The 16,476-nt window shown below is 35.8% G+C and overlaps 2 protein-coding genes across 4 annotated transcripts; one reads left to right on the top strand and one right to left on the bottom strand.

The window, feature by feature from the left end:
• Positions 1-1,033: 1,033 nt before the first annotated feature.
• On the top strand, positions 1,034-10,162 carry LOC110918664 (probable acyl-activating enzyme 2). 2 transcript variants are annotated; one of them, XM_022162940.2, is made up of 2 exons: positions 1,034-1,446; positions 8,635-10,162. In XM_022162940.2, the coding sequence occupies exons 1-2, from the start codon at positions 1,099-1,101 to the stop codon at positions 10,075-10,077; spliced, it is 1,791 nt and encodes a 596-aa protein (XP_022018632.1). In that variant the 5' UTR covers positions 1,034-1,098; the 3' UTR covers positions 10,078-10,162. The 2 variants fall into 2 exon arrangements, with proteins under 2 accessions (XP_022018632.1, XP_022018633.1); XM_022162941.2 differs by lacking the exon at positions 1,034-1,446 and adding an exon at positions 3,451-3,590.
• Positions 10,142-15,655, bottom strand: LOC110918665 (protein DETOXIFICATION 45, chloroplastic). 2 transcript variants are annotated; one of them, XM_022162942.2, is made up of 14 exons: positions 15,469-15,655; positions 15,070-15,377; positions 14,807-14,949; positions 13,959-14,102; positions 13,755-13,882; positions 13,517-13,652; positions 13,324-13,420; positions 13,136-13,236; positions 12,391-12,626; positions 12,187-12,303; positions 11,204-11,299; positions 11,006-11,127; positions 10,807-10,861; positions 10,142-10,454 (listed from the first exon to the last, which is right to left on the bottom strand). In XM_022162942.2, exons 2-14 carry the CDS (start codon positions 15,342-15,344, stop codon positions 10,440-10,442), a joined length of 1,665 nt encoding a protein of 554 aa, XP_022018634.1. In that variant the 5' UTR covers positions 15,345-15,377; positions 15,469-15,655; the 3' UTR covers positions 10,142-10,439. The 2 variants fall into 2 exon arrangements, with proteins under 2 accessions (XP_022018634.1, XP_022018635.1); XM_022162943.2 differs by having other exon boundaries at positions 13,755-13,879.
• Positions 15,656-16,476: the final 821 nt, after the last annotated feature.

The raw sequence follows: 16,476 nt of genomic DNA, 5'->3' as shown, positions 1-16,476 counted from the left end.
AATGGAAAAAAAACATGGGGGGTGGAAGGAATGATTTTGAGGGAATGGAATGCCTTTTGGAATGGGTGATTCCATTCCATTGACCAACCAAACACCCTTTTCTTCATTCCCTCGTAATCATCCATTCCATTCCACCTTCCATTCATTGATACCAAACACTACCTAAGTGTTTTAAAGCCTTTGTCTTTGCCAATGGACCACCACCCCAAGTTAAGAACCAAAACAAAATTGTTTTAAAATATGCAATTAGTTGGGCTGAGGATTTATATTCTACCAACCATTTATCTTTAATGTATAATTTTCTGAGGATTTAAATCTTAAAAGTTAAAACATAACACTATTAAGTTTACAAAAACAAAATAATTTTATATGTTACAACCGTTCCGTTGTACCACAGATGCTTGTGGCTGGTTTATATTATCATGTGTTGCATTAAATATATTATATTACCATGTCATTCATATTCTCTTTTTAACGGAAAATTTGGATCACTAACGGGCCACTACTGGATTATTATCATGCAATTAAGAAGTAAACCCCCCCACCCTTGTGGAAATCGGACCTATTGCATACTTCGTAAGGTCACAAAGTCTTATCACACATCCAAAATGTTACTGAGCTATAAAGCCATGGGCATACATATTGCATATTCTTTTTTGAATGACTAATTTCTTTTTTAATAAGAATTATGTTGTCCGTCCAAAAAAAACATTTCTTTTTTTAATTTCTGCTGTATATGGGATTTAAATATAAAAAATGACAAATTTCTTTTAATTCATGTTTGTGGGACTTAAGCCCAAGACCTTTCACTCCCTCACTTAGGTATTTAAACGTTTTGCCTTTTTTTTAATGGACTACCACCCCATTGTTATCCTAAACCCAAGTGTTTTACGGTTTTGCCTTTGTTAATAGAGCATCACCCCATTGTCATCCTAAATCCAAGTGTTTAAAGGTTTTGTGATTGACAACCGAACATCACCAATTAATTACCAATTGTCACGTGTTATATATTCATGTTTCCTGTTTCATCTATAAAAGACCAACAACCAATATAATCTCTTTGTTACTCCGTCCTCAATCCTCTCACCATCAATCACCATGAACAGGATCTTCCACAAGACAAAGCCTTGGTTCATCCGCACGACTCATTTCCAAACAATTCGAACTGGTCAACATCTGCGTCGATACTCTCAGGTGTCTGAGCTACCTGAAGCTGCCGATGATTTGCGGGCGGAATCATGGAGATCGGTGGAAGGACTTGTTCGATGCTCAGCGAACTTTGTTCCTTTGTCGCCGATTAGTTTTCTGGAGAGAGCGGCGGACGTGTACCGAGAGCGGACATCGGTTGTTTATAGATCGTTAAAGTATACATGGGAAGAAACACATGGAAGGTGTGTGAAGCTGGCCTCTGCACTAACTCAATTGGGGGTTAAACGTGGTGATGTTGTAAGTTTTTTCTTCTCTCTGTTTTATTATGGCTCACACTATTCCCGTACCTCTAAATCTTATTTATACATTCTCTTCTCACTCTATCTCTTTATATCCAGGGTAATGCTAGACAAAAAACACTTAAATTTTTAGAAAACTCTGGAAACTCAAATCTCTCCCCATTTTTACCCAACCTCCCGACATTTTTTTTTTGAAAAAAATAACACATGTAATAATATACATGTTTTAAAGTGTTTTGGGCCAAAAAAAACAAAAAAAAGCGCCGAAGGGATTTTTTTTAAAAAAATAAACAAATTTCAGCAATGTCCGGTTGCCTAACATGTGTTAGGCACAAAAGACAGAAATTGCTGAAATTTTTTTTTTTTTAAATCATCCTTCAGCGCTTTTTTTATTTTTTTTTGGCCCAAAACTCTTAAAAACATGTATATTACATGTGTTATTTTTTTCAAACATGTGTTATTTTTTTCAAAAAAAAAATGTCGGGAAGTTGGGTTTTTTAAGGTTTTTTATATATATAGGGTTTTCTATATAGCCCTACCCTATCTATCTATCTCTTTATATATGTATGTATAGATAAATGAGAGAAAATATTAACTCCTTTTATTCTAGTTAGTTGTAGATAATCTGAATCTTGAGTCGTTACAATTATCTTTTTAATGAGTTTACAAATAAAATAAAAGTATGTATTTTGTCTTAATTAGTCATCCATCGATCAGTAGCTGACATGAAACATGAGGAGGAGAGAGGGTGAGTGAAATTCGTCGATTGGGTAAGAGCCAAGACTGTGAGAGGGAAAGAGAGTGGTGGCGCGTTACCAAATATATTATTATTATTATTATTATTATTATTATTATTATTATTATTATTATTATTATTATTATTATTATTATTATTATTATTATTATTATTATTATATAATGGTTAGCATGAGTTACTTTTTTGACTTTTTACCATCAAGCTTTTGTGACTTTGGTTTTTCTTGTCACTAAGCTTTTCTTTGATATGTACTTTTACCCCTTCAATCAAAGAGATTATTGAATTTTATCACCTTCAACTAATCTATTTTAGCCGTTACTACTCTCAACTTTCACTTTGTCTTCAATCACCCTCAACTTAACACTTAAGTCGTTGTTTCACCACGTCGTTAACCAAGCACTAACTTAGTTAGTTTTATTGTCCTACGTAGCTAATTTATCCAACATGGCAAGCTAACGTGGATCTAGAGCATATTCTTTTTAGCTATTTAGTTTAAAATATTTAAGTAAATAAACAAAAAGTAATTAAAAATTACAAAACTTTTATATATATATTTATATATATAGGGAAAGTATAATGTACTTCAAGGCTTAACCTACATTAACATACATGACAAAAAATATAACGTGCGTTATTATCATAGAACGTGCGTGATTATAGTCCCATGCGTGATTATGTGGTCCCATGCGTGATTATGTGGTCCCATGCGTGATTATACCCCTGATCCAACGGTTATCATTGTCTCCTACGTGATGTATGATAAGGCTTTTTGTATGTTAACCTTACTCTATATATATATTACATAAAAATCAGTTTATATTCCCTCTCTCGCTCTCTCTCACTTAACACCACCACCATCCACCCACACCATCATGCCTTCCACCCCACCACCACCCTCCGCTGCTATCCACCCTACCACCATACTCCCGTGTTCAAGAACCATTGGCCACCACCCACTGTAACCACCTACCCCACACCACCAACGACCGCTTAATCTGGATCTCGAAGCCTATTCGAGATGATATCGAAAACAAATGACGATGGAGTCAAAACCGCTTAATCTAGAAGCCTATTAGGGTTTCGATTTTGGTGGATTTGGTGGATCGAGGATTGAATTTAGGGTTTTGATTTTGGAGGAAAACGGGGTGATGATGATAATCAGGTGATGTTGAGGAGGGGAACAGTGGTGCCGTTGCAGGCGGTGGTGGTGTCAGTGGTAAGAGGGGGGGGGGGGGAGATGGAGTCGAGTTCAGTGCCTAGCCTTTGAGGTTTCAAAACACCACATCAATAGTCTCCAATTCTGTCACTTTTCCTAGCCGGACTTTAAATACTTCTTATGGCGAACTCTCCGGCGTTGGTTTCTCCGTCCATTTCTGCCGCTAAAGGTAGATTCATAACATATATGCATGTTTTATTCAATTTTGTGACTGATAAAGTAGATCCTTATGTTAATTTTGTGATGATGGTGTTGTGGGTAACAGAACCAACGACAATTTGTGGTGGTTGGTCAGGTGGGGCGGTGGTAGAGAGAGGGGTGTTGGACGACGGTTTGTGGTGTTTGGTCAGGTAGGGTGGTGGTAGAGAGGAGGAGAGAAGTAGAAAAAGGAGGGATGAGTTCTGTAAAAATTTTGATTTATTTAAAAAATATTTTTTTCATCAGTATGCCACCTCATTAAAACACACCACGTCATCTAAAATTAGCCACGCAGAACAATAAAACTAACCAAGTTAGTATTTGGCTAATGACGGGGTGACACAGTAACCCAAGTGTTAAGTTGGGAGTGGTAGGAGCCAAAGTGAAAGTGGGAAGTGACAGCGGCCAAAAGTGATTAGTTGGGCGTAATAAAATTCAATAACCCTCAAATAAATAATTTAACTGGAACTTTTGAGTGTAGATATTTAAAAATACAATTTCATGACTTGTCTGATATATTATATTTGTAAATTTTATTAATTTTATGAAATTTAATAAAGATTTTATATAAAAATTAAAAACAGATGTATGGATACTTGTATTTTTCTTTAACAATACCTAATCAAAAAGAAATATTTGATAAAAAATGAGCACCCAAAATATATTTTTAACTTTTGTTTTAATTTAGAATTTTAATTTTTTTATCATTTCCCTTTTGAGCATATATTCTTAATATCTTTTGACTTAACTAAACAATTATCAAGGATTCAATAAAAGTTCTATTCGAACACTTCAAACAATGTTTTAAAAACCGGTAAATACCGGCCGGTTATACCGGTATTACCGTTTCCAGATGTAAATCCGGTACGAAACACCCCGGTAAATAAGTGAAACGCCATAAGGTTTGTACTGGCGGTAAAATCCGGTATACCGGTTTGAAACGTAATACCGGTACCGGCCCAGGGTTATTTTAGTTTGTGTTGTTACTTATTTTTATTATATATGTTACTTATCTTACGTAATTTTTATATATTATGATTATTCGTAACTAAAAGTTCTTACTTAATATTGTATATGAAACGAAAATAGTTATCCTCTAGTTGATGAGGATGAAATTAATAGTGAATTTAATCTTTTATGCGATCGTGAACTTGATGTATTCAACACCCAAATGACTTAAACATATCGTACATTTTCATTTAAAAGAGCTTGTTAGAAATTGAATGTTTTTCGATCATTTTTTGGATGATTTTTTATTATGTAATTACTTTTGAATCATCTTTTAACATATAATCATGCATTTTTTGATTAACTTTTGAGTTAATGTTGTAATTTATAAAATTATAGAGTTAGTTAGTCAACTCGGTTGAACCGCTCGGTACAACCTGGTTCAACCGGTTAAACCATTTTTTAGCATAATCCGGTTTGATTTAAAAACCGATTTTTAAAACATTGACTTCAAATATAGCAAAAAAAAATTATCATTTGGTTTAAAATAAAATAAATAGTGAAGCGATAGAATGGTCATTGGGTTAAAGAATATCATTTTTTTGTTAAAAGGAAACTTGCACCGATTTTAGGTATAGATTTATTTTGGTTTGTAAACTTTTATAATAATCTTTATGCTTGATAATACATGCAGTTGTCTTAGATTATAAAAATGCAATAATTGTTACACTATTCAACGCATGAATATAATTTCTTCTATTTAAAATAGAAAGTATTATAATATATCATGAAGAAATTCAGTATAATATAAAAATAAATATGCATTATTTTTCTTTTAGCGTATTTGACCTGACATCTCCCATGTTACATACTTCTGACTTATCGCCTTGTAACCAGTAATTTTATTTCTATTATTTTAAATAGTTAATAAAATATTAGACATGATAAAAGTTGTACCAAACAGTAAACATATTACTTTTAGGGTTTTTTTTTATATTTCCCTCTACTAAGCTGTTTATTACATATTTCACCCAAACAAAAAAAATAAGTATAAATTTACCCTCCCTAACCCATATATATTATATATTTCTAGGGTTGTAAACGAACCAAACGAATACGAACAAGGCCATGTTCATGTACGTTAAGGAAATTAACATGTTCGCGAACTGTCTACGAACGTATATCGAACATAAGTTAGCACATATTAAAACAATACATACATAAAAGTAGCACTTCTGAATTATATCCGCACATGAAAATTAATCAAGATAATTGAGTTTAGCACATACGTGAATGATATCAACATTTTTCTTTATCGAGAATTATATCTAACACGTTGAAAAAGAGACAAGGCAATTCAATATAATTGATATTATTTAAGTTATTATTTTACCATTTCTTTATAATTGGTTGGATGCTACATGACACCTTTTAAATGGTTTTTCCGGTTTGTATATGAAATGTGGTTTGTATTTGATCATACTCCTCCCCAATTCATGTATTATTTCCCCAATTCTTCTACTTGTTACTCTTGTCAAAGAGTACAAACATAACCATAATACTCATAATGAAAAACACAAATTTTCATTAAAATACAATCCTTACTTTTTCATAATCAATTGCGCTAAAAAAACATAGAGTTTCATAAAATTTAAGAAATACAAATACAATACCAAAAATTCAAAATCAATTGCTCATTATGTGGAACCGATATGGAATCAACCATTGAGATGTTATATACAACCATAAAATAAAAAGACGACAACCAGTTCTCTATGAGTTTAAAAAAATGTGTTGCTAGCAAAATGAGACTAATATTTTTGTTTCTTTATCATATTTTGCTTTTATTATTAAAATTTATGTATATATCTCATAATCCACCCACCCTATCAGTGACTTTGCTATAATGGATTTACCGGATATTGTTGTTCTTGTTGTATTACTAACTAGTTGGATGCTCCGTTCGTATTGCAGGGCGCTAAGCCGAATATTTCTTAGTTTTATAACATGTATGTATGTATTTTAGTTACTTGTACATACTACTTATAATACGATCTCAACAAAAAATACATCGAGTCAACCAATTAAACCAAAACATTACCATAGTTTTATTAAAAAAAAAAAAAAACTAAAACGATGGCAAGTCTGTAATCTTGAGCTGGGGCAAAATAGTAATTTGTCAGAACCATAGTTGCAAAAGTCTCTAGGCGCTCCTTAGTCGGTCGACCGGGGATTTGAGAGTACTCGACCTAAGCGGAGAGTACTCGAGGAGTACTCGGACATGTTAAATTATAGAGAAATTAGTTTTCGGAAATAAATATATTTCAGATAACATAAATGTACTAATATTTATCACAAAATACGTGAAAATGATATTCATTTTTTAATAGGATAGGCATAGAAATTATGTTTTTATTTTTTTAAGTCAAGCTCGACCCAAGTTGATCTACTAGATCCGTTTCTTGCCGAGGTTGACCACGTTTGATCGATTCCGAATAATTAGACGGAGTTGAAGAAAATCGCATCGGTGACCTGGCTTGTAACGACTAATCGGGGAGTACTCGGCCTTGGAAACCTTGTTTTACAACCATGGTCAGAACCAACGGGCGAGTGCTAGACACCTGCTTGACTTAAATTGAGTCAACCAAGTAAAATAAAGAGTTAAATGTCATTTTAGGCCATGTGGTTTGGATCATTTTGCCAATTTAGTCCAAAGGTTTCATTTTTCTCCTGTGAGTCCAAAAAGGTTTCACCGTTGCCATTTTAGTCCACTGGGTTAATTTCATCCATTTTTTCTGTTAACCAGAAGGGCAATTCGGTCATTTTATATGTATTTATGTTAGCTAGAAAGGCAATTTGGCCATATAAAATAACCGAATCGCCCTTCTCGTTAACAGAAATAATGGATTAAGTTAACCTAATGGACTAAAATGGCAACAGTGAAACCTTTTTAGACCCACAGGCGGAAAATGAAACATTTGGACTAAACTGGCAAAATAGCTCAAACCACATGGACTAAAATGGCATTTAACTCTAAAATAAAACTACTAAAGTTTTGCAAAATAAAAAAACTAAAACGATGGCAAGACTACAAATTTTAACTGGGGGAAAATCGTAATTTTTTAAATGAGGGCAAATTCGTAATTTTAAGTTGGGGGCAAAACCATAATTTTATTTTAAACTGGGGCAAAATCATAGTTTCGAACTAAGGGCAAAATCATAATTTTTAGCTGGGAGCAAAAGCATAATGTTATTTTAAACCGAGGGTAAAAGCGTAATTTTGAACTCAGGGTGAAATCGTAATTTTTGAAAAGGGGGCAAAGTCATATTTTTGAACTGAGGGTAAAATTGTAATTTTGAGCTAGGAAGAAAAAATTAAAACGATAGCAAGACTACAAATTTTAACCGGGGCAAACTCATAATTTTAAACTGACGGCAAATTCGTAATTTTAAGCTGGGAGGCAAAACCATAACTTTATTTTGAACTAGGGCAAATCATAGTTTTGAACTAACGGCAAAATCGTAATTTTGAGCTGTGGGCAAAAACATAATTTTATTTTGAACCGAGGGAAAAATTGTAACTTTGAACTGAGAGCGAAATCGTAATTTTTGAAAAGGGGGCAAAATCATATTTTTGAGCTGAGGCAAAATCATAATTTTAAGCTGGGGCCAAAAACATAATTTTATTTTGAACTGCGGGCAAGACCGTAATTTTAAACTGTGGATAAAATCGTAAATCGACTGGACCAATAGAGTTGTCTATTGAATTTGTTTGTTCATATACATATATCAAAACCACTCAATCAACCACGTGTACTTTTGATAATGCTCAATTATAATTATACTAAGCTTAAAAATGCAAAAAAAAAAAAAAATAATAAATAAATAAATAAAAAAAGAGAAAAAAAGAAAAAGGGCAGCCCCCCTTTTCCAACAGGTAGAACTATTGCCGCCATGTTCTTTGTATATGTAGGTAAATATTAATATTAATATTAATATTACGGTTATTAATATTATTATTACTATTACTACTATTATTATCTAATAAAAATATGCTAATGACGCAGGTAGCGACACTGGCACCAAATGTTCCGGCAATGCAAGAACTGCATTTTGCTGTTCCGATGGCCGGAGCCATCCTCTGCACTTTTAACACTCGCCATGATTCCACCATGATCGCAACGCTTCTAACTCACTCCGAAACTAAAATCCTCTTTGTAGATCATCAGTTTCTTCACACTGCTTTGGCCGCACTCAATCTGCTCAAGCCCCCACACACAAAACCCCCTCTCATTGTTACCATCACCTACGAAGGCACACCGCCGCAGTCCGAGCTGAATACCAATGCCTACCACCAATACGAAAGCCTCATTGAGGGTGGAGTTTCCGGGTTCAATGTAGTTCGACCCACCGACGAATGGGATCCCATCAGTTTAAACTATACTTCTGGCACGACGTCGAGGCCAAAAGGGGTGGTTTACAGTCACCGTGGCGCGTATTTGAACTCAATCGCAACTGTTTTCATGCATGGAATGGGGGCGAGAACAACGTACCTCTGGACTGTGCCTATGTTTCATTGCAACGGATGGTGTGTTACATGGGGCCTGGCGGCCATCGGTGGTACTAACATATGCATTCGGAGATGTGATCCGAAGGACATATTTGATAACATAGATCTTCATAAGGTTACGCATATGGGAGGTGCTCCGACGGTCTTGAACATGATTGTGAATTCTCCGGTGACTGAGCGGAAACCGCTACCACACAAAGTCGAGATTATGACGGGTGGTGCACCACCGCCTCCGTTGATCCTTTCGAAGATGGAGGAGCTTGGGTTCGGTGTGTCACATTTGTATGGTCTCACGGAAACGTACGGTCCGGGGACATTGTGTTTGTGGAAACCCGAATGGGATTCGTTGCCAACTGAAGAACGATTGAAGCTCAAAACCCGACAAGGAGTGAGACATCTTGGGTTGGATTCCGTCGATGTGAAAGATCCGATCACAATGGAGAGTGTCGAATGTGATGGGAAAGCAATGGGGGAAGTTATGTTCCGGGGGAACACAGTCATGAGCGGGTACTTGAAGGATACAAAAGCTACCGAAGAAGCGTTTGCCGGCGGATGGTTTCGGAGTGGTGACTTAGCGGTCAAACATCCAGACGGGTATATAGAAGTTAAGGATCGGTCAAAGGACATTATCATATCAGGAGGCGAAAACATAAGCACGGTTGAGGTTGAAACAGTAATCTATAGCCACCCAGCAGTTCTCGAGGTTGCAGTGGTGGCACGACCCGACAACCACTGGGGTCAAACGCCGTGTGCGTTTGTGAAACTGAAAGACGGTTTCAGCGTTGACGGTCAGGAAATCATCGACTATTGTCGCAATCGTATGCCGCGTTATATGGCCCCTAAAACCGTCATTTTCGAAGACTTGCCGAGAACCTCGACGGGGAAGGTGCAAAAGTTTTTGTTGCGGGAGAAAGCAAAGGCTCTCGGCAGCATATCTTGAGGCAAATGTATATTTTTATCCAGTGTACAAGTGTATTTTTCTTAAATTTTTTATTAATAAACTCTTTAAAATAACTTGCAATCAACTTTATTAAAAGTTTAAAACATATAACAAGACAGTAACATTTTCAATATTTAGAAACATTATTAAACTGTACATACTTGTAAAAAAATGATGACAAATAAAGCTGCAAAAATGGCATCCTGGATGGCTGTCGTTACTGCCTCAGCCCTTCGGGATTTTTAGCGACAAACGTCAAGATGAAATTGACAGTTTCCTCTAACGGTTATCGAGGCCATCGGAACCTGATGTTTTGGGTATACAGTATACAACCGCAAGTTTTTGTAAATTGAGTTATGCCTTCAACAAGTTTCAATCTGCACATATATTATTGAGAGTGAGCTGGCAATTCTGACATGACCCAAAACACTAGTTTAATAAATGGGCCGTGTTCATGTTGACCACTTTAACCCATTTAATTAAACAGGTCAACCCGTCAACCCGTTTAACACATTTACAATTTGATTAGAGCCCACCAACCTGTTTGACTTGCTTAGATAAATGGATTGTGTTCGGGTTACAAGATTTTATATGGGTTGCGTTCGGGTTCAACTATACAACCCGTCAACCCGACACGATATACGCACCGCACCTACTGATATTATGACCTAAACAATGATGTAAACTACCGATAGTCTCACAATATACACTTTGAGTCACGTTACTAACCTCGGTTTCAGGGATCTCTTGCAAGAACCCCCATGGGCCGTTCTTTTCAGCTAACCTGCAAAACAAGAACGTTAAGTCTGTTATCGGTTTCTTGCATAGCACTGAATCAACAATCAAGTGATCAACATCACGTATTTTATTTTACTTTATTAATTAATTTATATTTATATAACTATTCTTTGTTATTTGCTTAAGATACCTCATATATCCTGCCGCAGCACGCATCCCCATGAATAATGTTAAGCCAGCCCAGACACCCGCAAGACCGAAAACCGAAGGAGCATAGAGTAGAAACGCAGACGACATTGCTCCCACCAACATCTATATATCATTAATGGTTAGTCGTAGTACTCGCATTTCTACGTATTTTATTAACCGAATATAGAAGGTCTCTTACCATGGAGCATGCTGCAAATTTGAAATCTGAAACTCCATAATGAAGGCCGTCGTAAATATAAGCAAGAGCGGTAATTGGTTGACTTGCACTAACGAACTGTTAAAAAATATTAACCGAGTTACTTTTATCCAACTTTTATGAACAATATGTGTGTACTGTCAATTGTAATGCAAAATGTATATTATTGCATAATGATATCATATTTGGAAGAAAATGATTTTGAAGGCTTTATATATTATTTGGTTTGACTTTTAACTGTTTCCTTACTAATAAGTTTTTTTTTTTTTTTTTTTTTTTTTTTTTTTTTTTTTTTTTTTTTTTTTGCTTTTACCCGTTGACCCGTTAGGGATAAAGCATAAGTGCATAACACGAATTTGCACCATTAGTAATTTTATATATATATATTAAAAACCAACTCATTTTATCTCACTATTCATCCTAGCCAATCATATGATGCCACATGTCAGCCTCTTTTATCACTTTAGTCCCTCAACTTTGCTAATAACATATTAACATGTTTAGCCCCTCTACTTTAATAAAGTATTCGAATTCCTTTGTTTCCTCTTTTAACTTTTCTAAACTAATATATAGTATATACTAGTATACATGTTTGGTCCCTCTACTATAACAAAATTTAATCAACACAATTTTAGTCCCTCAATTTTGCTAATAACATGTTTAGTCTCTCTACTTTAATAAAATTTCCATATTTCTTTGTTTTTCTTTTTTAATTTTACTAATATACACTTTTTTGATCTACGTTTTGGCATTAATTTTTGTAACGTCATTTTTAAACCAAACGGCTTTTACAAATACGGTGGTTACGTTTAAATTTTCTTTTCCTCATGGTTTTACGTTACGTCTTTCGACTGGTATACTGAGTGCCGGTACGGCATTACTGTACTGATAATCAAATTCTCGCCGCAACGCGCGGGGTTAAAAAGCTAGTGGCAAATTAAATAGTACAAAGCTCCGATACATACCAGTACACCAGATCTAGCAATGGCTAGAACTTGTGCATCGTTGGTGAACAACGTGGCTAAAGTACCAAACGACAATCCCAATACGACAGCTAAGCTAACCCCGGTTATTAATCCAGTCTGCAACACGCGATGACAAACAAACAAACACCGTCAAAAGCAGAAATGTTTTGAAATTAAAAAAAACGTAGCGAAGATAACCCATACCTTTAAAGCATAAAACATGATCTCTTTAACTCTGCTGTAGTTTCGTTTTGAGAACGAACTTGCGATCAGAGCCTGACCCGCAGACGCTTGCGCGTCTGCAAGTAGAGACGAAGATAACCATACTTGCAAGCATATTTGATGTGCAGCCATGGATATTGGTCCTTGGCGTGCGGCCATTGACGTACTCAATGTTACGGTTGCAACAGCCGCTAGAGTTCTCCCTAGCAGAAAACCGCCTGAACAGAAACCGTAAACGGTAAATGGTCAACATTTTCAACCTTTTGACTACTTTGGATTGTTCACAGACATGGTTGCAAAAGTCGCTAGGCGCTCCCTAGTCGGTCCACCGGGGAGTTGAGAGTACTCGGTCTAGGCGGAGAGTACTCGGGGAGTACTCGGACATGTTAAATTATAAAGAAGTTACTTTTTGGAGATTAAATATATGTCAAATAACATATTTTTACTAATATTTATAACAAAATATGTGAAAATGATATTCATTTCTTAATATGATAGGCATAGAAATTATATCTTATTATTATTTAAGTCAAACTAAGCCCGAGTTGACCTACTAGATCCAATTCTGGCCAAGGTTGACCGCGTTTGACCGACTCCGAGTAATTAGGCGGAGTCGAAGAAAGTCGCCTCGGCAGCCTACCTTGTAGCGACTACTCGGGTAGTACTCGGCCTTGGAAACCTTGTTTTACAACCATGTTCACAGATAATATTTATAAGAAACGCGTACCGGATTTCAGGTAACCTCCAAAATGTAAATCCTTCATTTCCGGTAGTTTCAGCACGGTCTTCTTATTAAGGTACCATATCATTGCAAATGTCACGATATATCTGAATTATATAAACAAAGTAATAAGCGTCACAAACTTATTTTAGGTATATTTGATGTTCATAGTTAGGCCCAATCCGAAAACGTACTGTGATGCGATGGTGGAGATGGCAGCACCGGTGACACCCAATCCGAAAACGTACATGAGAACGGGAAAAAAGAATACCGCAGCCAAATTTCCTATTCCTGTACATTTCAATACACGCATGAATAAACCATTTTGAAGCCGATAAGTAACAGGGTGTTTGGATGTGTGACATCATGACTTCGAGAAACACTTGCCTAGACAAAATACAGGCGTCTTTGTATCCTTGAATCCACGGAAGACACCTTGAATAGCCAACGAAAGTACAACAGCAGGAGCACCAATCGCTCTAAGTTGAAGAAACCGTTGAGCGGGAACGCGCATCGAAGAAGCCTGATCAATATATACGAAATGGTTATGTCTGTGTCTGTTGACTCCTGAAGAATCGAGCCGATCGTGTAAACAAATACGGCTTCAGTATGCTTAATTACTTACCGATGATATTCCCATTAGATTGAGAAAGGTTCCGGCTCCAAAGTACAACGCCGTCGCTTCAAGTATACCAATCCCGACAGATAATACCAGTGCGGTAGAGACTGAAGGTAATTGCCTTCTTTCTTCTGCAAGAATACGGAATTTTTTCGGGTATGTTTTGTGTATCTATACGGTAATATATATTTTTATATGTTGAAGGTATACCTGAATCCGAATCACTTTTTGCATGCTTAGCTATGTCTTCAGCCACAAATGAAGTTGCAACACTAAGCAGGGGAATATTGAACACCTTCGATACTATATTGAAAATTGATATCGACACACCGGCTGAAGCCAACTCCAACGCACCTTAAACGGGAACCGAGTGCACAATTTACAACATGGACATGACCAGTAAAAGTAGGCATTTTATGATGAAAGCATGTTACATACATAGTTGTTAAAAAGCCATCGCCTCTTGTGCCTAGGCCCATTTTTCAGGCGAGGCGAGGCAGTTCCGCTTTAAGTCGAGGAATTTGCGCTTTAAGTCGAGGAATTTGCGCTTTAATTCTCCAGGTGACGGTTCAGGCGTACATTCCGGGCGAGATTCCTAGATTCCGGATAGTTTCCGGCCAAATTCTCTAAATTCCGCCGACAAGATTCTAGCCAAATTTCTACTTTTATCCAAGGAAAACTACTTTTCTACACTAATACACCAATATTTTTAGAACTTTTGGTTTTAAATAGATGATATATAGTTTTATATAATAGCTTTTGTTTATTTTTTTTTTTTTGAAGAATAGTATTCTTTTTCTAATACATAATATATTTTTAACTTTTTTTCATTATGCGCTTAATTTTTCTCAGTCCCTCGCTTTTTTTGCGCTTTGCGCTTAGGCCCCAGGCAAGGCCTATGCGCCTTGAGTGTGCTTAGCGCCTTTAATAACTATGGTTACATAAACAAATAACAATACATATATGCAAATAATAATAGATACGTGAATCTAGTGGTGTGTATCACATTCATTTGAGTCGTTACTGACGGGAAATACAAGCTCGGTATGAATGCTTACCTAGTCTACCGATATAAGCCGTTTCCATAAGTTGTGCCAAAGGTTCAATAGCTTGGCCTGCAATGGCTGGTAATGCAAGCAATACAAGCTCGGTTTGCACACTAGGAGACCGTTTAACATCGTTCGAAGTTCCCAAAGATTCACTAACCAAAACCAATCATAATCAAACAAAAATCAGAACCACACATTTCATATCACTCATACAACATCAAAAACAGCAATTAAATTATTAAAACACATGATCAATGACTAGAAACTCTTACATTTGATCATCAACCGAACCATTTACGACCCTATCGCGTGTTTCGGCTAACCTTTCTTCCAAATTTGAAGCACCCAGATCATAATCCAAAGCCTCTTGATCACTAATCAACCCACAACCCCTAATTACATTATTGAATCTCAATCTCCTATTTTGAATTCCATTTCTTAGAACAACCTTTTGTATTGGCAATTGGGTAACCAGATTCTTTCTAATTGCCTTATTTTCACTTATAACACCACCAATTCCACAACTCAATGCACCAGCAACCACCATTTTTGCTCAAAACAGCAAGACCCAATTCAATTTCTGCAAAAGTTATTAACTTGTGAGATAAAAAACTTGAAACCCAATAAAAAAATGTTGAATAGTTATATAAAGATGATTCTTTAAGTTATACAATTGCTCTGAAACAGCATAGTTTTTATTGATTCAAGAAAGATATAAATATTGTGAAGATTGATTGAAGAAAGTGGCGAGAGAGGTGGGTAGGTGGGAGATTGGGAAGGAAGGCGCAGACATGGTATGGTAGCAAACAAACTCAAGTGGGGTTCACAGTTTAGAAATAATTGTATTCCAACTTTGAGCATGTGAAGGAAATTAGAATGTAATATAATAACTATTTTAAATGGGATAGGTTATTTATTCACACACTCAGTGGGTGTGACGATCCACATCCTTAAGTAGAATCGAATTAACCGATCTATAACCAAAATAATCAAAAAAACCGAACCGAAAAAACCAATGGGTCGGTTTTTAATTTTTAAAAAACAGACAATCATGGGTCGATTATCATTTTCTACGTTTCCAAAACCGCCATAACCGAACCAACCCGCTAACTAGTAAAGTCTTGGTTAACCGACCCATATGCATAACCGATCCGATATTCTATATTATTCAAAATTTCAAATTGCTGGACATGGAGGAATACCAAAGGACGAGCATTGAATTAATTAAACCAATAAAAAATATCCCGTATTTTGGAATACGCGGTTACTTATTAATATTAAGGTTCCAAAGTGTATTCAGATTTCAGTCATTCAGGTCGTCCTTTCGGTTCCATTTTTCCTTTCAGTGCGTCCATTGATCTAAGGAACAAGAGTTCGATTCAAAGTTCGACTTCCAATTCAAAGTTCCAGCTTCCAAGTATAGATTAGCTTCTTTATGTATTGATTAACTGACTTTGATTAACTGATTGTTTCTTTACGTATTGTTTAACTTTTTTTCTTTTGAACGGCATAAATAAACTCGACCAGATCATTCTCTCTGGATATGTATCATCTCTTTTACGTATTGTGGTATTTTTTTTTCTTTTGAACGGCATAAATAACTGATTATGCTTTACGAAACTGATTAGCTGATTATGCTTTACGAAACTTATTATCTGATTAACTTTTTTCTTTTGAAC

The sequence above is a fragment of the Helianthus annuus genome, chromosome 16 (assembly GCF_002127325.2).
Source record: "Helianthus annuus cultivar XRQ/B chromosome 16, HanXRQr2.0-SUNRISE, whole genome shotgun sequence".
NCBI lineage: Eukaryota > Viridiplantae > Streptophyta > Magnoliopsida > Asterales > Asteraceae > Helianthus > Helianthus annuus.
Note: the sequence above shows the minus strand (reverse complement) of the source record. Positions and strands in the feature narration are given on the sequence as shown.

Bases quoted from the DNA above. Each gene is read 5' to 3' on its own strand.
- LOC110918664 (XM_022162940.2), top strand. From the start codon at position 1,099: ATGAACAGGATCTTCCACAAGACAAAGCCTTGGTTCATCCGCACGACT. The intron at 1,447-8,634 runs GTAAGTTTTTTC...CTAATGACGCAG, and splicing joins GGGTTAAACGTGGTGATGTT to GTAGCGACACTGGCACCAAA.
- LOC110918665 (XM_022162942.2), bottom strand. From the start codon at position 15,344: ATGGTGGTTGCTGGTGCATTGAGTTGTGGAATTGGTGGTGTTATAAGT. The intron at 13,237-13,323 runs GTACGTTTTCGG...TATATAATTCAG, and splicing joins ATCTCCACCATCGCATCACA to ATATATCGTGACATTTGCAA. The intron at 11,300-12,186 runs GTATGTATCGGA...ATTTTTTAACAG, and splicing joins TTGCTAGATCTGGTGTACTG to TTCGTTAGTGCAAGTCAACC.